The following is a 25206-nucleotide window of genomic DNA, read 5'->3' as shown; positions in this document are numbered from 1 at the left end:
CAATTTCTCAGACAGGTTATTAAATATCAGTTACAAAATAAGTTAATTGATTGTATTGAATTTGTTTTTACAAATTCCGAATTAAAGACAAAATCAAGAACCGTATGGTTGTCATGTTGTTGTAAACCTCTGGTCTTGCCACAGGTGAGAGCGAGAGTTCAAGAGAACTGGCACGTAAAACCAGCCCTTCCTGCTCACAAGTCACTGCAATGACTTATGTAAAGCAGAGTTAACAAGTAGCATTTGTCAGCAAAATTGTCTGGAAGTCGAGAGCAATATTTCTCTTGGATTAAAAGAGACGTATTCACAAGACTGCTTGTTTACAATGTAGTAAGGCCCCAACACATCACAGGAAGTTTTGTTGCTTTGTTCTAAATCTCAGACAATGACGGCAATACAGAGCTGAGCATACCTGGAAATTTCATACAGTATATTTTATTATGTAAATTGGAGGTTTTACAAGTCACTGTGTATATTTTACTTTTATTGTGGTTTAAAATCAACTCATCAACGCTGATTCTTTCTAAGCCTGAAATATAGAAATAGTGTTGCAGTTTCCTTTTAAGCCCGATGTGTCCAGTTTTCACTCCCAGAGGAGAACCTGGCCAAAGCCTTGACTTGCACTGTCACACACACAAAATTCACTCAGAACTTTAAATTGACATAGTTTGACAGAGTGAGTTAACATGTTAATTGTACATGATTATAATCAAACTGAATAAAAAAATCATTCAAATTCAAAATAATTTGGGAAGCATGGTGGCACAATGGTTAGCAGTACTGCCTTACAGACCTGGGGTGCTTTCTCTCTGGAGTGCATATGTTCTCCCTGAGTTTGTGTGGGTTTGCAACCCACAGTCCAAAGGCATACTGATAGGTTAATTGGCTTATGAGATACTGGCCCTGTTGTGAGTCTGTGTGTGCCCTGTGAGGGACTGGTGTCCTGTCCAGGGTGTATCCTGCCTTGTGCCCTTTGCTTGCTGGGATAAGTTCCAGCTTCTCTGTAACTGTAAGTGGTTAGAAATGGCTGGATGAGCTCTTTATAATGTCACACATCTGCTGAGTCAGTTTGCCTAATGAAACAAACAAAAAAAGGAAAATAACATACAGACACTATGCTTCTGCATCAAGGACATGCACCAATTTGATAGTTTTAATGAAAACAATACATTTAACTACTCTAACATCTTATTGAATGGGCCTATCAACAATCAAACAGTTAAATGCACTGAACAAATCATAAAAAGACTGGAACTGTCTTTAACATAAAAAAGATAAATTACTCATTCCTCATTCACTCGCTCCATCACTTTCGTTGTTTAACTCTACGACCTTGACCTCTGTACTCTCTCCAAAAACAGAAATTACAGCAGGCATTATAAATCGCACAAGCCAGGGACAGTATAGTATTTGGCAAATACTAGCAGTACATCCATTCGTCTGTTTTCATTAAGCTTTTGATAATTACAGGTTTATGGCGAGCCAGAGCCTCTCTTGGAATTATACCAGCAGGATGGGACGTCAGTTCATTGCATGGCACATATCATACACATATAGCATGTCTTTACAGTATACTGTGGGAGGAAACTGGGGGACTTCGATGTAATCCATACAATGAGAATATACAGTCTCCGCACTGAAAAAGCCAAAGGCAAACCCGTGTAGCTATGAAGTGACTGTGCTACTCCCTTTACCAATGTGCCATTCAGAAATGTGCCAGTTCAGAAACTGCTACCTTTAGGGAGTTGTTTTAGAATACCTATGGCCAAGAAATTGTACACAAAATAAATATTGTTCGCTTTGCAATTAGTATATTAAACACAGCTAAGTAAGTACTTCTGGTTAAATCTTTCAGATTAATGTAATGATTGTGTAATATGAGTATAGTTTGATCTGTGTATATGTATTTTTCCATGGCTAGGACTATTGTTTGTTTTTAATGTGTGTTTATTTTATGTTGAAAGGTTGTTCTTTATGGTGATGCCAAAAACAAATTTAAACCTTTTTGGATGCCCAAGAAAGTTGTATAAAAATAAAGAATAAATATTTTCAACACAGTATTGTAAAAAGACATATTGTATGTTGATACATGCATAAGAAAGCTTCAGAATAATTGGGATAGAGCATGTATAAAGACAGCAAATCACTTGGTCAGACTGAATGTGCTGTACATGCAATTAAGTACTCTTCAATTAACTAAAATTGCTAAAAATATCTAATTAGAGACAGGAACATTACCCCCTTTACTGTATATTCTGGTAATGACAGATCTCAGAAGCTAACAAGAAAGGGCTTAATACTTGGATAAGAGACCTCTAGAGAAGATAAAGTTGCTACTATAAGTGGTGTTGGTGAACTAGGACACAATACCGTTCTTTCCAGATCAGAATTTTCAAACTTACAGGTATTCCTCGGATGAGACACCCTGCAGTCAGAGGTACTGTTGCTTGAATGAGATGCAAAAAAACCCCAATGTTCTCACTATTTACAAAGGATCCTTGGTCCCATGTCGGATACAGTGGGACTGTTATTCCTGGTGTCCTGATTTACTCCACTGAAGGCTTGCACACTACTCCACCTGATCTGCACAATATAGTTGCAACAAGTCACCCAAATGGGTGCTGAACTTTTGTGGTGGAAAACAGGAACTGTTGAGATTTTCCAGATCCCTAAAACTGGGAAAGAGTCAATGCTATTATACATTTATTAAAGATTATAATATAGTAAAAGAAAACTTCTCAGCTTCATACAGTATATTTTCATTGTGAGTATAGTGAGTGTTCACAATCTCAGAAGACACTGTCAAGAAACCTACGATCACCTGTGATATGACATCCACCAAGACCATTTTATCAGAAAGCATCTGAATGCATCTTTGTGATCACTTACAAAGTGCTCAGCTGCCTGGAAAAACTGTTAAGTATCCTGACATTATTACTGTTCTACAGTATGGAGTCTATGCGAAAAGGGAATACATGTAATACAGTATGTTCATCAACTTCTTGACAGTATTCTCAATTGTTTTAGGACAGGAGTTGTTTGTTTTATTTTCTTGTCTTCTCCTGCTTCAAAAATCATATAAAGCCTGTTTTAAAAAAAAAACAGCCTCTGGAATTAAATGATGTGGGCTTATGCCCTGCAAATTCATGCTCAGCAAATGAAAGCCCAGACCTCTGTTTGAGCAGGAGCTCACCAGAACAGGGAAGGCTGCTTGCAGGGTCAGATTTTCACTCTCATTGGGTCAGTGAGCACTTAAGCAGCATGGTGGACAAACAGTACCCCACTGATATTGGATACATAAAAAATGTCTAGGCAAGAGGTGCTCAAACAGCAAGGGAGAAATGAAATTTTAAAATGAAATATGAATGAAATTGTTTCTAAACACTTGATTTGTGCCAACATTATAGTTTTATTGGGAGTTGCTGACTAATTAAATACCATAATCCATTAACAATAAATGCACTGTTTGTTCTGCTGTAACATATAAATGTTTTTCTGGTGTTAAAAATAAATTAATAATCCATTTTATAACTGCTTCATCCAATTCAGGAGCACAGACAATCCTGGCAAGCAACAGGCACAAGGCAGGATACACTCTGCAGGGGACAGAAGGCCATGACATGGTACACTCAGACACAAACACACACATACTCACACTCACACACGGGCCAATTTTCCCAGAATCCAGTTAACCTACTGAAACCCACACAAACACAGGGAGAACATGCGGATTCCACAAAGACAGCACACCAGGTCTGGAAATGGACTCAGGGCCCCACCACTGCAAGGCAAACTTATCATCTTTAGAACTCTCTTTGGAAATAATTAGGATTTTTTTTACCCCTTGGATACTTAATATTATTTTCAGTTTGGGTGTTCAAGCACACGGCTGTGGATGTCTGAAAACAACTAAAACAGACAAATAAACAAAACAAATATAGATCAGACCAAACAGACGGACACCCCAAATAACTAATTGTAAGAAATGCCTCGTGACTCTTAAGTAGATTTATTATTTGCTTTGTTTTTAAAACAGCCCCTCAAATTCCGCACGCTGACACAGTTTCAAAACTGTTCATCCCCAAGCTGCTGCCCTCATGACCCTATAATTCTAAACCTCTGCTAATCTTTAAATCAAAATTCAAGACATGTTTACTTGGAGTCAGCCAGGATTTAGAAAAAAATATAGTTACTTCCACAATCTAGTAGCTTCTACAATGCGTTCAGGCAAACCTGACAACAGCCTGACAACTCTGTAATCCTATCCCTAAAGTTAGGGATTTCGTTTTTTTCATGCTGCCTGAGGCATATAGCAGCCATACTTCCTATTGTGCTCAAAGCTATGGTCCTATTCATATGACTTGCAAATAACTTCAATCTGCAAACTAATTTGCTTTAGACAATGCGTTCTATTGAATATTTGTAGAGCATATTCTCCCTATTGTGAAATTGGCTTTCTTATATTTGCCACTAATATGCAGAGAACAACAAAAGTTCAAAATGCACAGGGGCTTGTATGGTTTGAAGACACTGTTTCAGTCCCAGAGTAGCAAAAACAATTCAATATCCACTGGTTAAATGGAGTGAATTACAATTCCTTGTGGATAGCAGCAACTGTCAAGTGCAGGCCTATTCATACAAAATTATCCTCACACTAAACTGCTGGAGAACAGCCAATTGCAACTGGCCTGAAGTCAGACCAAATGTTGGCAGCTGGACAGCCAGCACATCAGTTTTTAACTCAGATTTGGTAGTTACTTAGAAACCACTGTTTTCTTGTTTAATGTTTTAGACTATTTTTAATTTACCAAGTATTGTATCTATCTGACTGGGAATCAATTCAATCATTTTTTCAATTTCCTTAATAAGCCTTTATTTAATTTCCTGTGTTACTGGAGATACCTGGAATACTATATTACATTATATTTTCTTGCATTTTCTATATTTAATACAACCCACCACCACTGATACTCACTGATAAACTACCCAGCTATGTTGTTGAAACTGATACCTTTGCCTGTTTCAAGAAACATCCGGAGGAGATTCTTGGATCAATTAGCTACTAACTTCCAAAAGGACTAGATGAGCAGAATGGCTTTCTCTCATTTTGAACCTTTCTTATGCTCTTATGATAGATCACATCTGTCTTCATACAGGAAATAACACTGTATATAAACAAAATGAATGTTGTTGGCGCTTATATGATGTTTCATTTCATTAATGAACCATTAATATTTTTTTGTAGCTAAAATCTAGATTACACAGATATCTGGGAGTGACATAATTTTATCACAAAGAAGATTGTGTCAGTTCCCAAAGAAAATATTCATGAGATCAAAAAGGTAGCAAAAACAATAGGAAAAAATCCTTCTTCAGGCTTAAGTAGTCCTAGGCATCGTCAATACACAACAGCTCAAAATCATTTCATGAAAGGGTCATCACTAGGGTATTTCTACAGCAGACATGATTCTAACTCCTTCTGCACACAATTACAAGGTCCAAAAGTGTAACTGGATGGCGACTTTTATTGTGTCTTTGTGTTTGACAGATTGTGGAAATCTTCAAGTGGCTGAAGATATCACTGTTTCCATTTCATTTAGGCAAAGGTGTATCTGAAAAATAATATTTCCCTAACTGACAACTGATGGATTGAAATGAAGCAGCATGCCTTCCCGTGACAATAAGAGAAATGGATGTTTTTCTGAAACAACCAACATCATGGAGTTATACTATATACACATCACACTTTACGATGTTGTATAAATATGTCATAATCATATGGAATGTTATTTCTACATCTGTGCATGAATATCATGAGCACAGTTACACTAGCTTTTGCACCGGAGGACCGCAGTCCAATCCACATACAATACAATGTACGCACACCATAGCTGCTCAGTAAAGCCTTAATTTCTGCACACAGAATTTAATTACAAATCAGCCTCATTGAAAGGGCTTGAATCCAGCTGCAATAAGGTAATACAGAGAGTCCTGAGCAATTTACACAGCTGAAATGCTGTCAGCATTATGCCGATATAATCTTTCTGTTAGAACAGTTTTAAAATCCCAAGTGACAGGAAAACCTTCACTTTAATAGCTTCTAAATCAGGAACAATAACATTGCATATCAGATTTGACTGGAATTTAAAAATACTTATTTTGAGTAAGGGATGAAAGCCTTAGTAAAGAGAATCCCAAGTGTGTCCCAAGATCAAAGAATGCAAAAGTCTTGTGGTGCTTGAATGTATTGGCACACCTGGCTACACACATATTGTAAGTGCACACAGATGCACATATATTTAGCCACGGCAATTTAAATTAAAAAAATTCAATTGACTGTATAACATCATAATGTATAATGTACAAAAAAAACATACTTTCGGAATACAATATTTAACATCATCTAATGTGTCTCATTCCCTAAAAGGCAGTAATATATTCTGTGGATAGTAGGAACCCTTACTATAAGTGGTGTACTCTTCCACTACTGAGTGACAACAAGCGGTGTGAGGCCTAACAAACTGAAAACAGTCCCCCAAAAATGACCACACAGTAAAATGTTCAAGGTGTTTACATTTAACAAACAAGAACAAAATTAGAAAAGCTTCAAACAAGAGGTGGCCATTTAGCATATAAGGTTGCTTTTCCAGATTGTCTAGATGATGTAAATGATGTGTCAGCAGAAACACCTAAGACCTTTTCATATGAACTGTACTTTCTTCAAGCAAGTTTTTTCATCTTAAGTTTATTTTTGCTAACTGAATGTAATACTCTCACCTTAAACACATGAAATGATGAGTGCCATGTGCCCAGTCTTGACTTCTATCTACATCTTAGTTTCTTTTGCAGCTTCTACAGTGTTTCCTAATTCTCTTATTTTGGTATAATCTGCAAATATGGTTAGTTTTCTAACAATACCAGAGGTTAGAGTATCGATATGAATTAGGTCACGGTATAATTTCAATTAAGATCATTGATATAATGGTTTCCTAAGTGGCTTAACTGGTAAGACGGCTTGCTTGAAGCTAGACTGAGCTCTGTGATGCAGGGTGTGAGCCTGGGTCATGCCACTAGCCAACTGTGACTGGGATATCCCATGGTGCTCAGCTACCTAAGCTTGAGTGCAGGGTGGGATTACTTGGCAAAGGCCCTCCTGATTCTCTTTGACCTCAGTGATCCCCACAGCCTCCCTGGCACTTGCAGGCATGCAGTACTGTTGGTGAAAAAGGTGCCTTTCTTCCAAGCAGAGCTGAACCTCCAGTCTTGAGGCGAAAATGCCTGTGATGTGTAAAAAGACAAGTGTCTGAAAGCCTCCTGAAATCCTTCCCTGTGTGCGGTTACAAAACACATCAGTGCTATAGGGCATCACAGTGGCACAGTGGCTAGCCTTGCTGCATTGCAGTGCTGGGGCTCTGAATTCAATTCTGGATCTGCGGTGCTATCTGTGTGCAGTTTGTATGTTTTCCCCGTGTTTGCATGGGTTTTCACAAGGTATATGAGTCCAAAGACATGTTGGCAGGCTACTTGCCTTCTGTGTAAATTGGCCCCAGTGTGAGTGTGTGGGAGTATGTGTGTGTCCTGCGATGGATTAGCACAAGGGTCCACTGGCAGTACACTGCCCTGCTCAGGATGGCTGCTGCTCAGCCATGCTAAGTCATTGGGTTGCTTAGGGAGCAAGGAAATGAGCCCTGTAGAACAATGATGCAATTACTGTAACTAAACACCTATTTGCATAATTCCTCCTGAATGAAATGCTTTCAGAAGCACTTTTATCAATGGTTAGCCTCTATACCTTCGATGAAGTAGTGAATTTGAATTAGTGAATTATTTTATATGAAAATAAAGTGAATTTCCAATTTTATTGGCTTTTAAACTATTTAAATTTGAAATTCCATAGATGATCCAAGGTCACCTGAGAGTATGTTATGAAAACACTGCAAAAAAAGTAAACAACAGATTCTTTCTCCCCAAAAATCTGTAAAGCCAGCAAACTGAATTATATTTCAAAAAAACAAATGCACCATTTGAATCATAGTTTGAAACTAAATGACGGCACAACTTCAGTGTAATTTCATTTTAATTATAGTTCATCAACTTAGTTTAACACAGACAAAGAACAGCCTATACAGTGTAATCTTCCAAATGATACAGTTTGAAACAAAATCAAATGCATACTGTACATGTTATATGGCAAATGGTTATTTAACGTACTGTTTGATGTTATCAAGTCTGACATTCAGCCTCAAACAAATTCCTTAGGCAAAATCCAGATTTCTCATGACTGTGGTTTGTCGGCTGTCAGCCTTGTAAGAAACACTTAAATTGTTGCTAGAGAGCATTTCTGAGAACCATGTTTTCAACAAGCTGCTGGTCATGTTTACTGTATGTACTGCTTCAGATCAGGGGATTAGATTCCTCTGCTATGTATCCCAGAAAATTTCAGTTTTCAGCTCATGCTGAGATAACTTTATGAAATTGAACTTCTGTGGCCAGAAGTTTCTTTAAAAAATATATATTGATTGTGTTGTGTTGTGTTGTATTTTGAAAAGGTGTTTCTTAAAGGCAGCCGCAACAGTCTTTATCATTCCAATATTGAGAATATTACTCAGCTTTTGACTGCGGTCCATGCAAAAAGCATTCTTTGCTCAAAGCTTGTCCCTCTGATAAACAGTGTCACAGCCCCCATCCTCCTTCGGAAACATGACCTGGGGCTCATTATCTTAGTGGTAATTTCTTCGCATTTCAGATTTGGTATCCTCTATCCTACAATGCCTGCTCCTTCTTGCTACATGTCCAGGCTATTGCTGTTTAGTTCTCCTCATTCTTACAATGATGTCACATGCACTTTTGTGCTCTAACCTATTCACTGCTTGTTTTGTTTCTCCTTGTTATTCAGATCATGTATCTTTTCATGGTTCTCGAAGCTGTTTATAGTTTCACTCCAGTTCTGAAATACAGGCAGCAGACTTAGATCAAAACCTTCTCTTTTCAAGAAAAAAGGCAATGTCCCTTTCAGAATTACTCCTAATCTCCCCAAGATCCCCCATCTGTTTACATTCATCATTAAATTGGGACTTTTGCTTATCGGTTTATGATCCTTTTTTTACCCTGACAATTAATAATAAATTATATTATCTTCTGGCATGATGGTGTTTACTAAAGTTTGCATCTATTGTATATCTCTTTAGATTTCTGAGACATTATTTTCATGTAAGTGTTGTAAGTGTAAAAAACCTTTTGAGATTGGAGATGATTTAATTTTCTTCTTGATCATTTGAATTGAATATTTCATATTCATTGGAAAGACAGTCCAAGGTACTGGAATAATTTAAAAAACATTCCAGTTTCATCTTTTGTCCAGACAGAAAATGGTTTTTCTTGCAGTCTGTAAGCAAGCACTTTGGTCTTTGATAAAAAAATCTTGTTGATTACAGGAAGTCAGCTAATTAGTCAATAATTCCTATGGTCTTCTTTTTCTCATTGTGCAAAATGTCTCTTTTTTCAATTCAATTCAAGTCAATGTACTTTATTCATTCCCATATTTTCATTAATGCCTTTACCTCTTTTTTCATGACTTTACTATATTGTATTCCCCACTTGCTTTCCTGCTTTCCCATTTAACATGCACTCGATAGTACCATTCACACACATCTTGTCTGATGTGACACTGACAGAATTTTGGGTACTTCAGCTATGAGGAGGGAACTAACTAGCATTTCTTTTTTATTGGAAATTGTCACCATTTTTGTATTCTTGATGTAATGCACGAATATTGAGCTCAAGCAGATCTTTACCAAACAAGTAAGCAATACTGGAAAACACAAGAGCCATAAGAAGTGACTTACAGTACAGACAGAATAAAACTCGCTCATGTTTTATATTCCATTCATATTCCCTTTTTATTACAAAAGGGACACTGTTTTTCCCATATTGGAAAATCTGTGACCTGTTTGATTAAATTTAAACAAATTACCATGTCTGCATGTTAGCTCTTTAACAAAGAGACATTTTAGCTGAAAAGATTGCATGATAGATCGAAACAGCAGTGTTTTGCTCATGTGGGAGGACAAATCCCATATACAGGCTTAAATATAATTTTTGAACTATTACAGCTTCATTACAAAACACCATATAATATTGATGCCTCTACTGCCTACTCAGAAAGATTAAGTAGAACTACATCTGGTAGAGCTAAATTTATAATGATTTGAGTGAAATGTAAATTTGTTTTGTGACATATTGTTCAAGTGGGACTTGCCTAGAAAAAGTAACAGATTCAGCTTTCTCTTTTTGTACACTGAAGATGAACCCTGTTTTTTGTTCCTACAAGAATTACCAATTGTAGAAACTCATCTCACAGACAGAAAAACAGAACTGAAAGGTTAGGTTAAAGATTTTAGGTGAGCCGAACCCAAGTTATGGACTCAAACAATAACTTATCATAAACAGATTTCCAGAATTCTATGTGCTTAGACATTAGATATTGCTCACCACATTGTTTGCTACATCCAGTCAATTTCAATAACCACTTAGTCCAATACAGGGTTGAAGAGAACAGGACAGACAGACAATGTTCAAAAGGCAGGACAGACCCCGAATGTGAAATTAGTCCCTCAAAGGTGGTACATTCTGGTGACATTTTTAACGACATTTTTTTTTGGGTTTAAGCTGCTTCTAAACATTAGATTAAGGAAATTCCTGTAATAGTAATTCAACAAAATGAACTGACATCCACTGGAGCAAATATGTGTGATTATGACACTATTGCAATACAAGTATGCCAAAGAGAGGTGTAACTCTGCTACAGCATTATAATAACTATACTGTTTAATTACAGCTACATTCTCTTGGGTGTGTCAGAGGTCAATTAAAATTACAACTACTGTATGTAATCACATTAGCTGCAATTTTTTAAATTACTCAATAAGAATAGTAATTCACCAGTGATATACCTAGATGGTATGCCAAAATACTTGCATTTTATTGTAATATTTTGGTTGCATCACTAACAAAACAACAGATAAGAACACGTCATTCAGCGCTAGAGAGATATAACATCTGCATACCACCAAGACCATAAGTCAAGACCATAATCAAGCCTTGCTAATGCACATTATCTTACTTCTTTAACATGCTGTATCTGCTCATGTTTATTTGCAAGCTTACTTTAATAGCCTGTACCTCAACAAAGCTTTTTTTCCTGTATATTACACTCTAAGAGAACACAATTCTGTCAAGAATTTGGTTTATTTCACATAATGATCACATAGAACATGCCTGTCCTTCATTGAGGAGGCTAGAAATGGCTGAAATCCACCTGAGAACAGTGAAATACAGGCAGAGCAAGAGAAACAGAGCAGCTGAAAACAGTTTGTTGGCAGCAATCGTCTACTTTATATGTGGTCTAAATACCAGGTCTGCCACTCCTGATTGCCCTCTATAATTATGTCTGCTCACGCTCTCTTCTTTTGCCCAATTAGGCATCACGTACCTGGGAAGCACAGACTTGCTCACCTCATCAACAGTTTATCTAATGCTCCTCATGGCAGCCTGCTATACAGATTTCAATACCCTGCAATTAGAGTTTTGGAAGACTCTCCAGCACAGCTCAAGAAGAGTCTTAATTGCTATGATGCCACTGTCAACTGGAAATACATCTGAGGCAAAGATTTTCATTTTGTTTCCCCAACTGAGATGGTAGATGAGGAGTTACATGGTACACCATACATGCCTCTTACAAATAAATTATTCAGCAGGCAATTTTGAGAGTCTAATATAAAATTAAAATAAGACTGCAAGACAAATCTAGAACATAGAAACAAAGGTAAAAATATTATCTTGTTTCTCACCCGTGATCATTGCCTACTAAATGGCAGATACCCAAGATTTACTTATTTTATAGAGTGATTGCAAGAAGAAAAGTTTCAAAAACGTTTATATGAGAACATAATGAAGTCAGTGCTGTAGACGAAATTCTATCCTCTGATTTTTTTTTATGAACTGGACTTAATCAGTACACCAAATCTCTGAAACCAAAAGCTGCAGGACACACATCTTAAATCGCACTTCTGGAACCTGGAAATTAAATAAATAAAAACAACTGGCGATTACCCACAGTTTGGAAAAATACTCTGCCTTTGATTCAGAGCTAAGGTGTTAAATAATAATGATCGTCTCTGGGGGAAATCCTATTCAAATCACTGCATTTTACACCGCACACACAAAAAAGGAACAAACCTCTTATTGTCAAAGATCTATACAACAATTATCCATCACTTGAGATGAAGCAGATGAAGCAAGAGTTTGAGTTCCCTTTATTGTGGTTCTCACAGAACTAGCTTAATGGCTAGTGCCAGATGTATATTTTTACTGTAAAAATAACACTGATTGAAGTGTGGTTGTGCTAACACATAACAAACCTGTAATGATTTCCAATGTCAAGAACTCACTGTGGTTAAAAAAAAAACATTTGTACTAACTAGATGGCTGCCAATATAAAGTGGCCAGCCTGCATAGACCAATTTTAAATGATGATCATACGCTTGTAAGGTAATGTCTAATATAAAGGGATATTATTTATAACAGTAGATTCTCTGATTAATGTACTATGCTAAGGAACTAGTGTTCATTCACTAATGTGGATTATAGCCCCATGAACATTTTGCATTATGTAATCTGACAGTGCTGAATTGCTAAGGAGAATGTTTTCTCTATTGTCTTGCACTATTGCACTATTGCAGATTAGATTTTAGGTTAAAGCATTTTGGAAAGTGTTGTGAAAAAAAAAATCTTAAGAGATTCTCAAGGTCTAGAATATTGGGCATCATTCCATTTATTAATTCATTTATTTGACACTTTATTTACAAAGCTTACAATGAGCTAATTGCAACATTCAATCATCAGTACCCCCTTTAGATGGGTTAGTGGGAACCATTAGAATTAAAGCCCTATATTCCAGGGTACTGTAGCTATGTGCCACATGGCTTTTGAACCCGTTACCACTTCTTCACACCACCACCCACAGTAAGTAGCTAGGTAAATAAAATGCAAGATCATTGGTGAAACACAAACCAAAAGACCCAATTAGAAACCAAGGAAAAGTGTGTTAAAATAGGGAACAGAAGGCAGTCATTTACACATAATGGTGTGCGAATGTAGTACAAGCTACATAGTCACATTTTTTAAATTGATACTCTGGTTTCCTTGATGATTGGCTGGATACGATTGATACAATATGATTGAGTGCAATGCATCTCCTAAAAGCAGGTTGATTCAGAAAAAATGAATGAATTTGTTATAACATAATAAAACAACACACTTTAACAAAAAGCAGTACTCAGAAGAAAATAAACACTCAAGTCAAATGGGGCACATGTTCCATTACTAGAACCTTCCTCTCATGGAAAAAGCACACATTATCAAAGTACAGAGGCTTTTTAGTACAGTACTGTAAGTGATGTGACACAACCACATGATATATACAGCTATTAAAATGCTTTATTTATATGTTTTAGTTACACTTGTAAGAAATTAACAATCGCACTCAAGCTTCATGTTGTAAAGTGCTAAGCAGCTAACCAGCCAGCAGTTATATCACCCTGCAACTCACAACTGGTACCCACTGAAGCTAAGCAGGTGTGAGCCTGGTCAGCACCTGGATTTGAGACCTCCTGGGAAAATCTAAGGTTGCTGCTGGAAGAGGTGTTAGTGGGGCCAGCAGGGGGCGCTCACCCTGCGGTCCACGTGGGTCCTAATGACCCAGTATAGTGATGGGGACACTATACTGTAAACAGGCGCCGTCCTGTGGATGAGATGTAAAACCGAGGTCCTGACTCTCTGTGGTCATTAAAAGTCCCAGGGTGTTTCGTAAAGTAATGAGAAGGGGTGTAACCCCGTTGTCCTGGCCAAATTTCCCATTGGCCCTTACCAATCATGGCCTCCTAATAATCCCCATCTATGAATTGGCTTCATTACTCTGCTCTCCTCCCCACTGATAGCTGAAGTGTGGTGAGCGTTCTGGTGCACTATGGCTGCCATTGAATCATACAGGTGGATGCTGCACATTGGTGGTGGTGGACAGGAGTCCCCATTACCTGTAAAGTGCTTTGAGTGGAGTGTCCAGAAAAGCCCTATATAAGTGTAAGCAATTATTATTATTAATTAACCATGCTACAAAGACACTTGTACATTTAGTACTTCAGAGGTCAGGAACTCCACTCTGACTGGCCTCAGACACCCCTGCACAGTTCAGGTTCAACGCTAGGGGGTGAGAAGGGGTGTTAGTCACACCACAAAAGACCTGCTCAAACATCACTTATCTTATGAGAACTCTTCAGAAATGGCTCCGAAATGGTAAGAAAGAGTATTGAATCATCCCGTTACGAATTTGAATCTAGGTGAAACTAAAGCACTACTGCTTAAAATCAGAGAGGCAGCCTCTGATATGGTGGTTTAACCACACTGTGAAAAAGTCTAAAAGGAAACTACAGTGATTATATTGTCAAACGGGGGTGGGGTATTAGGTGTTAAATTATACCAGCTGTAAAAAATGTCAGGCAAGGGAAACAATAGAGCTTCAACAATTAGAGTCATAATGACTTCCCCTTTAAAAGGGTAAAAAGAAATGCAGCTCACGTTGTTAGGCCGTTAACATTTTCTACAAAGAAAATACAGCCAAAAATAAATATTCAATATGCCAACAATGTAACTTTAATGTAAGTCCAGAACGTCTAGCAATTACAGTTCTTACAAATCACTACATTATACCTAGTTATCTGTTGTAGCTATAAATATAAACAGCTCAGAAAAGTTCAGCTTTCAGAGTCATCCATGTAAAGCCTACATCCCCAAAATTAAAAAAATCAGTATTAAAAATGTAGCGGCAGAATTCCATTAATGATATAGTAGCATGCATTTTTTAAAAGGCTTCTGTGGCCTCCCCAGGGGCTGGATCATTGAAGGGCATTTGTCCACAGTGCAGCTTGAGATTTATAGTCCAAACATCATCAGTTTGAGTTTAGGCCACATCATCTCCCAACAGTTAGCAAGATTTCCCAGGCAACACATCATGTCTGCTTAAGCCTGAGCATCAACTTTAGGAATAATAATCATCAGAACTTCTGTTTGCTAAAAAGACATGAAAGTGATTTTTTTTGATAGCTCTTTAAACTAGAAAAATTGCTCTGGGACTTCCAGCACAGCAATACTACAGTACAGAAAATCACATAAGCAATTTTAGCTGTAGTAACAGTATTAACACCACTGTACAGACAGACTTATAACCTGATTGATTTTTGTTTGGCTACAGATGTTGTTGATCAAAAAAAAATATCTGACAGCATAATTCTATGCATAATTAGGCCCTTCAGTCTCCCTGATGGCTGATGTCTGATATGAGTATGACAAGTCATGACAAGTATGAGAGGTTCTGCTCTGTAGTTGACGGTAGTCTGAATGACTGCTGCCCCTGACTCCAGAACTTTGATTCCATAGAGCAACCTTAGTGCATGCCTATAGCACTCTATTAGCTGGAGTGTATCTTTGGCTCAGCAAGAAACTGCTTGTGGTACCTGAACATTTTTTTTTGTACAGCAGATCTACAACGTGAGAGGACAGAAAGAAGAAGACTTGATTTGTTTTTATGGGGAAAACGGCCTCAGAATAGTTCAGACAAAGAAATTATGGGGCACAGAAGTTAAAAACTAGCAGTTACCTTCTCCTCCCATTCTGTATAATGAATCAGTGCATCCCACTGAAATCTAAAAGGTCTCAGGATCTAAAAAGTCTAGTGGAGTGACACCAACTCCAGCAGGCCCTGAGATTCATGTCTGAGCTGATTCTTGAGGCTTAAAAACCGTGAGCCACTTAGGCTTCTGAGCAATTACTCCCACTGAGAAAAAAAAGGTTAAGGTAATGAGACAGAGATGTGCTAATGTGTCATTTAGCTGATGTGATTTTTCATACACTGACCCAGAATAAAAAAAGGATATGCATCAGGGTTTGAATTAAAATTGCAATAAGTACGCCCACTGGCTAAGAATTACAATTTGCTTTTCTTTTAAGAACACAGGGGATGTAGAGTGGCTCTCTCAGTAGAAGTGCTCATTTTGAGCGCCTGTTGGAGTGTGGGCTATGTTAGCTTACTGCACAACAGTGGCCTTTTGGTTTTCTGCATGCCTGTGGGTTTGCAATGTTCCCAATGAGAGCTGTCTTCCTTGCAGTGCCAGCTCTACAGCAGGTACAATGGGGCTCGTGGCTTGAACAGTGACAGATGGCCCCACAGTGCACATTTTAGAGCTCAGTCCTCTGCCATCTCCTGCTAGAGCAAGGGTCAAAGCAGTAAACCCCACTGACTTGACATGTGGCGATTCCATAATGGGGAGAATTTAACAGAAAACAACACACAGCACGACTTAGCCATCTCAGGTTATAAAACATTTTTCCGTTCCTCCAAGAGGAACCCATTATTCTAATAAAAGCCTGTTTATGAGACCACAGGAAAAACAACCACAAAATTTCTGGGAAGTAATAAAAAATGTAAATCATTATTGAATCAAAGGCAATAATAGCGCACTAGATCTTAGTTTACATTCCCAACAATAGACAGTTTGTGAAGTATTAAAAGATACAGAACTAAACTCCAATAACTGTATTCTACCATGTGTCCTTTGAAATGAACTTGCACACTAACACAACTCAACTCTCTAATTCCCATCATAGAAGCACATAGATTATGACCTGGTTAACTGCTGGAATACACAATCCAGATTTATACAAACCAACAGTTATGGCTGCCTACTGGTTTACCTAAACCTGTGCATACCACTTGGATGGCTATTTTGTCCTGTACAGTTATTAAAGGCCAGTTTTACAGATTAGTATCAGAGCAATGCCACTAAAACACAGTATATAACGTCAAAATCATTTCCTTTATAATCATACACTCATAACACAGCCATTGTGAAATTAAAATCTGAACAAATACTCAAACAGATAGTACTTGATGGTCAGTTAGACAAAGAGACTAGCCAGGAGTCCTCTTGTAAATCCAGTCTAGTTTTACTCTGGGATACAGTACTAGATCGGCCACACAAGAAGACACAGAACAAGCACAAAAACTCAGCAGTTTGGAATTTATTCTGTAGGAGGATTAGAGATATACTGCACCACAAGTTTACCAAACTTCTAGGACAACTCTCATTCATATGGTCTGCAATACATATGACTGAATGTTGTATCTAACTCAAACCTGAAACCATGTCTCCCTTTCCTGATGTGTGACTAATTCGAAAGAGTTTGTGAAATTGATAATGAAAGTGTCACGTTTCCTTCAGCTGCAAGACATTTTTATTCGACTTTGTACAGTTTTGCATTTGAAATACTAATTTCTAAAGCTACATTTATAATCAGAACCCAGAAGAACCCAGAGTGAAAAACCTTCAAAATGTTTGTTTTATTCTCATAGGTGTCTGGTGAGAGAAAAACTGCCATGCATGAACCCTGAAGGCTTCCCACCATATACTGTGCATATCAACTCCTACAACGTAGGCATATTTATACACAAAATAAATTAAGCATACACTCATTTGAAACTGTTAGAAAAAAATCCCGAATTTAAGGAAATGTATATATTTTATTTGAATTGTATTAATTTGAGTCGACTGAAAGCTAAAGATAATCTACTAATAATTACCTTATATTTGCTTATTTAGAGGTTGGTTTCTTATTCTCTGTTGGTTTTTTAACCTTTAGTTTTCTACCAACTTTAGGAAATAAGGAATATGCTAAGATCTAAATATTATGTGGTCAGTAATATACAGTGAAAAGACTGATAAACCCTTCATCGTGTGTTAGGTTTGTATTATTGTTTTAAAAAATGTAATAAAATATCAATTTTCTGAGGAACTCTTAGGAAGAATCGGTAGTTTTATTCCGTTAACTTGAAATATCGTTTCATAATTAGACTTGTAAGTTCAGTTTTGGTTTTGTCTCCTGCCCTGTCCAGCGCATCACAGCGGGCCAGCGCGTCTCTGGTTTCTGTAGCCTTCAGACTCGAAAACACGTGACTACCTCCCCCACACAACACACATCCCCCACCCACCGGATGGGATACTGATCCATCACATGAATTAAACCCCAGCAATGCTGTTCCCCACTTATTCAGCAGGGTAGCCTGGGCCAACTGGGGTAAATTACCTTTCTCAAGGGAGCGTGATCTTGAACCCCAGTCTGTCAGTTAAGAGTCCAAAAGTATACGCACTAGGTATTAGTTAAATCTAGTTCTTTTCTTGATGTAGAGCTGAAAGAATCACCACGGAGCAGGATGAACTACATACAAATCTCGTTCATCACAAGTCCAATGTGCCCCCAAGTTTAGTGCAAAATAAATGTACCACTTCGTAACTTCTTCGGGTTACGCTGCAGAATGTAAACGTGAAAATATGTTCTGCAGCCTATGGCATTTAAATCTGGCATTATGTGTCAAAGTTATTCACGCATAATAAAGATTAATATCTGGACTAATCACAGGTGTGATGTGCACAACCAAAAGAAAGAAAATAAAACGTGTAGGGAGTGGGAACTATAAGTGAGAATAAAAGCAAGAAGAGAGCTTCATTCTTAAAACAAACCATATCTGCACTGCACCTTTAAGTTTAAGCATGTGGAAAATAGCTGCAGTAATTATATCAAAGCCAGCGCACACCGAGATAAAGTTTCACTTGGAGAAGTGCTGAGTTACTTATTTCACCGCGGTACGCGAAACAAGGATGGGAAATGATATGCCTGTCTGTTTTGAGAATATATCCTTGGAGATCATTTAAAATCACAAGTGAAAAATATTTTATTTTACTTCTGCCTGTGATCCCTCATATACACCCTCAAGTCTTGTCTCATATTTACTTCAATGTCGTTTTAAAGCACACACATTAATGCAATGTGAGTAATATTAATTTAATACAATTGTATTGCTACAGAACAATCATCTGTATCTGACAACTGAAAAAGAAGATCGCATGTCTGAAAATGGGAAATCTCCGAAAAGCACATATGACTGCAGCCCCAAGCCTTTTTAAGTAGAAGGGGTTTCCTTCTGTATGCAAATACAAAAGACTGGAAATCATAACCACGCAGAAAACAGGGACTCAAAATTGCAATCATAGTAATTTAAAGTAAATATTTGTATCTCCTCTGGGACGCGTCTATGGAAAAAAAATAGCGGATAATTGTTTTATCCGCTATTTTGTTTTATAATTGTTCAGATAATTGTTTTAAACTTGGACGTTTGCTCTCGCTGTGCTTCTTAGTATTCAGGACACTCGGTTGCCGATTACAAGATTTCCATATGAATAGCTGTAGATCACTTCTGGAATACAATCATAGACACTTTGTCACCTTTGGTGCCAAGGGCGAAATAATCTTTTTTTTTATATACAGGATGTCTTAAATAGGTAAAGCAAAATGTGATGTCAATAACGGCTTTAAATAACTAGTTGAGCTGAAATACTATGTTCCCATTTGTGAATTAAGGGAATTTTATCTAGTGCATCATTTTCCGTTGTGATATTCATTCAGCATTGCGTCAAGAAAGATTCATGCTTAACTAAAAGTGGGTCTCAAATGTACAAGCAAGTGTCAGCAACTGTCAAAACCTTTGTTAACCGAATTGACAGCCCTTGTTTTTTTCACTCCCTCGAAAAAGGTGCACCTTTGAAACAAGTAAACTTTTCTTACCTTGGCCGAGACGCACAAGCGTCGGCAATCTGAATTTGCTGACTACTAAATCCAAAGGCAAGGACACCGAGCTCCATTTGATCTCGGAAATGCTGGCCGAAAACTTGTCCATTTTTCCAACATCATAACCGGCTGGGAGTTCGGAAGTCTGGTAAACCGCAACGGGTCATCAGCATCATCTGAGGTGCCCTGTATCTTTTCTGAGGAATTCCTACAGGCTTCGCCATGTTGAGAATGAATGGGTTTTCATCGGAGAGAGAGAGCTTTTTCCCTTTGGAATTTTAATAGCACCACCTACTCCCAGAAACTGTCAACTGAATACTGCAACACGGAGCACCACCCATTGTAACACTAAGCAAACCAGCTTCTCTACGATTCCCTCTTGGAGAGACGCTCAGCATCTCCTTTCTATAGAGCTACTTTCTACTTTGTCCTCTTTGGCAAGACTTTTCCGAACTGGTCACGAACTAGTAACTGTAACGCTTGTTTTTCATTCCAGAATCTGTATCTTGTTTAATTTTATTGCAGCAGGTGTCATCAACAACCATTCGTGATTTCTCTCTCTAAAAAGTAACAGAACATACAGCTTATTGAGCAGGAAAGTATTGGTAACATGTACTGTACCTTTGTTTAATTCAGTAAAGGTTTTTACATTCATTTAACAGACACTTAGAACATTGTACAGTACCTACTATTTACTAGGATGAATGAATTACAAAAAACATTGATTATTATTTAGCACAGTTTCAAAATACACTCATTTAGGCCAAAGAATTTGTAAACAGCATAGTCAAAATTGTCAGTGATTGCACAGTATCGAAACCTACAGTACATGTGCAGAGAGAGGACAGACAATATTGATTATACTTTTCACTGCAATGCCTAGATTACTAATTTTTTATCACCAATGAACGATCATCTTCTTAGGTAATTGTACACAATGTATTAGAAATGTGGTGGCAGACAAATCTGTAATCCTAGTAAAAATAAATGTAAATAACAGCTGGGAACAGTATAAACCTAAAAACCATGCATGGGTACATATTTGGAATGCTATTTAAACTCTGGGAAAGACTGTACTTTAAAACCTCTCCAATAATTAAATGAAACTGTGACTAGAGAAACCAACATAATGTGCAGTACAGATAATCTTCAGCTGTACAGGTGTCAAGTAAAAAGAGGACACGTGACATATTCTAACAACTGTGATCTTCTGTGACGGTGAATATGTCATGTTTTGAGGACATGATGCCTGTAGGCTGTACAGAAGTCAAGATGTAAAAAATATTTGTCATCTAAAATATAATTATTGTAAACAGTCTAAATGTACAGTACTTAATCAGACAGCATTTAAAATGACTGAATGAACTGGTCTTGTAATTCATGGAATGAAGTGACTCTTAAAAGGAAACCACCTGCCAGATGTCATAGCAATGTGTGTTTCAGGGCTGTGCTGGTGGACCAGTAGGTGATGCTCTTTCCCCTGGACAAGAAATTCCAAAGGATAGTGTGCAATAGGTAGTGCTGTCCTCCAGATGAAAGGAGTAAAGCAAGGTCAGAATTAGTTGGTTGTTAAAGATGTAACAGCATTTTTTGAATGGTGTTAACCCAGGTATCCTGGCCAAATTCCAACAGAGGCTTGTAAAATTCAGTTGAAGAAACATTCAATTACACATGAACTGCTATAGCTTGATGTAGCTTGCTGTGCTTGACCGAAAATGGTGTTGCACTAAATAGTCAATTAAGTGGGTCCCCTCCTATCTGTTAAATGCTTTAAGACATTTTAAGATGAAAAGCATTATGTAAATGGAAGAAGTTGTTATTTTTTCTTATTTTGGCAGTGTTTAAGAAGTCTTTTGGTAGCTTTTGGTGGTCAAAACTAAGACTGAGCACTGTGCTTATTTGACTGGTAAACATTTCTTATATTTACAGTAATTTGCACATTATCAACAGAGAGAAGGGCTATTTCAATGTTGGAGTTTTCCAGCGTAGGCTCAAGATGCCTGGACATTTGTGAATGACTATGTGATCAATGATTATAGGCTTATCCCAGTGTCTCAGCGTATCTTCCAGTATGAATCAAGCACCCTTGAGGATCCATCAACATGATACTGTTAGATCATAACTTCCTGCAGTAATGCATGTCTACAGCAGTCAGGCTGAGGTCACCGATCCAACATAAGCCAAAAAAAAAACTGACCAAAAACAAACAAATGAATGAACAAATGAGAAAGTAGATAAATAATGTGACTTTAGTTGCATTGTTGTACCTCACCATTAGTGGTGGTGAGATCATTCACAAACACTAGAACATTATTTATTGAGCTTCCTGTTTTATTAAAAAACAACCAAGGGCTGCAATAATTAATGAGCTTATGTCATTCCCTTAAAAAGGACATGCATGACAAAAGATGTGCTTTTCAATGGAATAATATTAAAGCCTTATATTTCTTTACACTAATGATTTAAGATGAATGTAATTTGTCACTCACTTCTTGGAGTGATGTTGGTGTAACTAGCCAAGACCAATTTTGAAATAATTTGTTTTATGAAACAAAAGGATTTGGAAGGAATATTAAGAGTCCTATAGTTTAATTTTCTCATTATAGCATGTAAATTTAGACACACATTTCAGTCACTCTGAAAGGAGACTACTAAGCATCTGAAGCTGTGTCCTCTCTCTTGTTTTTAATATACAAAAGAGATGCAATATGGAAGCTGGGGTTCAAAACTACTTTGAATTTGTATTGAACTGTGATAGGAAGAAACTTTCTTAAGATCAGTTTTTCATGCTTTCAGAAAGAGTTAGTGTTTAATTATAAACATTGATAGTGTATAGTAAGTAGTCTTTTACAATAAATAGAGATGAAAAGTGGGGGGAAAAAACACTTTTCTTTATGCTGCACAAATTGGAGGTTTTGAAAGCTTAATTATTAACAGGAATGACCCCTCATGACTCTAAAATAACATCAGCCACAAGCCATAAAGATGTTTAGAATAATTACAATCCCTTAACATAGTTCTGTAAGGATTAGTCTTTTAAAATATGGCTGACAAGGCGAAGATTTGCAGACAGAATCTCACTACTCCATGTTACAAATGGAGGGTTATAAAGCTGGTGAAAGAGCCTGACCGTGGGGTTTTACCAAGAAGTGAAATAATTATTCATAACCCCCGACTAGTAGGTGACTTCTAGCAATATACCAGAGCGGCTGGTATAATTGAAGGCACATGAATTCTTTGTTCTCTGGCACAGCTTTGTTAAGAGGAGTAATAATTCAGGCACACTTGGTTAAATTTGTTACAATGGCAAGACACAAATTACACTACATACAACACACAAGTTACTTTATGTACAGTATTTACAAGCAAGGCATTTCAGAGGCCTAACATTCTGATCACCCAGAAACACCAGACTGCTACTAAGCATTAAACTCCTAAAGCCTGCAGAGGCCACACAACAGATCAGTCACCTTCTAACTAAATACAACACAACCTGCAGTTAAATCTCTCTCTCTCTGCACCCCGGATGCCACAAAATAAATGGGAGCCTATATCCCTATCCATAAAAATGCACCCTTAGCAGGAAAGACGTTTCTAACTGAGGTATCTTTGACCCAGGAAACCAGAGTTCCCTGAAACACAGAACAACATGCTTTCTCTAACAAGGTTCAAATACTCAGCTGAAGTCAGGTTTGATTTAGATGATCATGAAGCAGGGGCTCTCGCCTGGCGCAAGCTTCAAGTACCAACTCCAGCGGATTCTCCTCTCTTCTCTCTGTTTCTTCTTTTTTCTTCCTTCCTCTTCACTTCCTTTTACCACCTTTCTTTCTGTGCTCTGTTAATGTGATCTTACTGTATATTACGTGTGTCTGTACTGTCAGGAAACCAATTGGTAGAACTGGAGGATCCTTATGCATAACCGTGGATCTCGCAGAATGCGGAGTAGCACAGGGATAATCCAATCCAAAAGACATAATCCAGGGGCTTGGTCAATTAGGGAGGCAAAGAGTCCGGTAATGAGGGGAATCCAAAAACAAAATCCAAAAGGTGTGGTCAAAAGGCAGGAGAAAAAATTTGGTACCAGGACATCAGTCAAAAGGCTTAGAACCACGCACAAGAGAGTTCTACTGGAGGCTTCTCAATAGTGAGCATGGGTTGGTGTGTGAGGGAACTTTAAATACTGAAAGGAACGGGATGTGGTTGGATAATTGGTTCAGGAGTGAGAATTTGTGGAATCTGATGAATGTGGGAAAGTGATGGGTTCAATTAGGAAAGAGATTGTGAAACAGTGGGTTTGGGAATGGAACGGTGTTGGCGAGGGAGAGCGTGGGGCGTGACAGCAATGGAACAGTGTTTGCGAGGGAGAGTGTGGGGCGTGAAATGTACTGCTCCTTGACAATCATTAATCCACAACTTACCTTAAGGTAAACTTTACCATTGTTTCTGCTCCAGGGGACCCCCCCCGAGCTCTGCAAACATCCTCCCAGTTTGAAGTGTCAACCCTTCCAAGTGTCACAAACTTTAACTGAAACCTAAGATACACTTCTGTCATTAAAGCTGTAACAATATTAATACAATTTATTTTCTCACACTTGTCAATGTCTCAATGTCTCGGCAAACACAAGTTTTCAGAAAAGCAGTTTTTTAAAGGCTGAGGTATTTGATTATATAAGCAGCCCACAAAGTCAGGGTTATGTAACTACTGTAGATAGCAACTCCAACTGAGTGGAGGCCAGATGACTCAACAACTTATGAGGCCGAAATTTCCTCAGACATTCTCTATCCAGCCACAATGCAGCCTTTAAAAAGACAGACAGCAGTAAACAAGAATGAAACAAAAAGAAACAAAGAGAAGATAAAACAGGAGGGAATGAGTCTAAAATTCACCTTCACCTGTATGATGTATTAGGCACTGAACTAGGACCCTGTAAAATAAATGCAGAAAAAACAGTTATGTTTTTACATATTTCTGGAAATGATTCTTAAAACCTCATGCAGACTTTGTTACTCTGTTGTGGATCTATTTGTATTAAGGACAAATCCTCTGTGCTCCTTTATTGTCATTTTCTTATCGTCAGTCTAGAAGGCAGGCTACCCTATGGATAATTCTGTATTTTATGTGAGACTTCACATATCCTTGTAAAGATTTATGTACACTTCTTAGTGCACGGTTTCTAAAATATCCCTTATATTGTACTGATACAGTAAAAGCCATAATTGCCTTATTAACATGTTTCTCCTCAGTTAGCAAGGTATTCAACTGACACTGTGATGTAATAATGGATTGTTCAGCACAGAGCCCATATAGCTGTCACATATTGCATTAGCTGATCCTAACTACAGTGTCAGACTGCAGAGTGTCAGTCAGAGTCATGTATACTAAGAAAACAATCATATTTCAGTCTCAGATTAAACAAGCCCAAGAGCAGAGATGATGATGATCAATTGAGTACAATGAACTTTCTCTTAACT

General features: G+C 37.6%; 1 protein-coding gene across 1 annotated transcript in view; it reads right to left on the bottom strand.

Annotated features, from left to right (window-relative positions):
• garem2 (GRB2 associated regulator of MAPK1 subtype 2) overlaps positions 1-21992 on the bottom strand; it is a 79861-nt gene extending 57869 nt beyond the window's left edge. Inside the window, exon 1 of the mRNA XM_088625461.1 lies at positions 19732-21992. Coding sequence (XP_088481587.1) covers positions 19732-19843 — 112 coding nt within the window. The 5' untranslated portion in view covers positions 19844-21992. The remainder of the gene's footprint in view (positions 1-19731) is intronic.
• Positions 21993-25206: the final 3214 nt, after the last annotated feature.

This window comes from Lepisosteus platostomus, chromosome 3 (assembly GCF_059453375.1).
Source record: "Lepisosteus platostomus isolate fLepPlt1 chromosome 3, fLepPlt1.hap1, whole genome shotgun sequence".
Classification (NCBI taxonomy): domain Eukaryota; kingdom Metazoa; phylum Chordata; class Actinopteri; order Semionotiformes; family Lepisosteidae; genus Lepisosteus; species Lepisosteus platostomus.
This window is presented reverse-complemented; position numbering and strand designations above follow the sequence as displayed.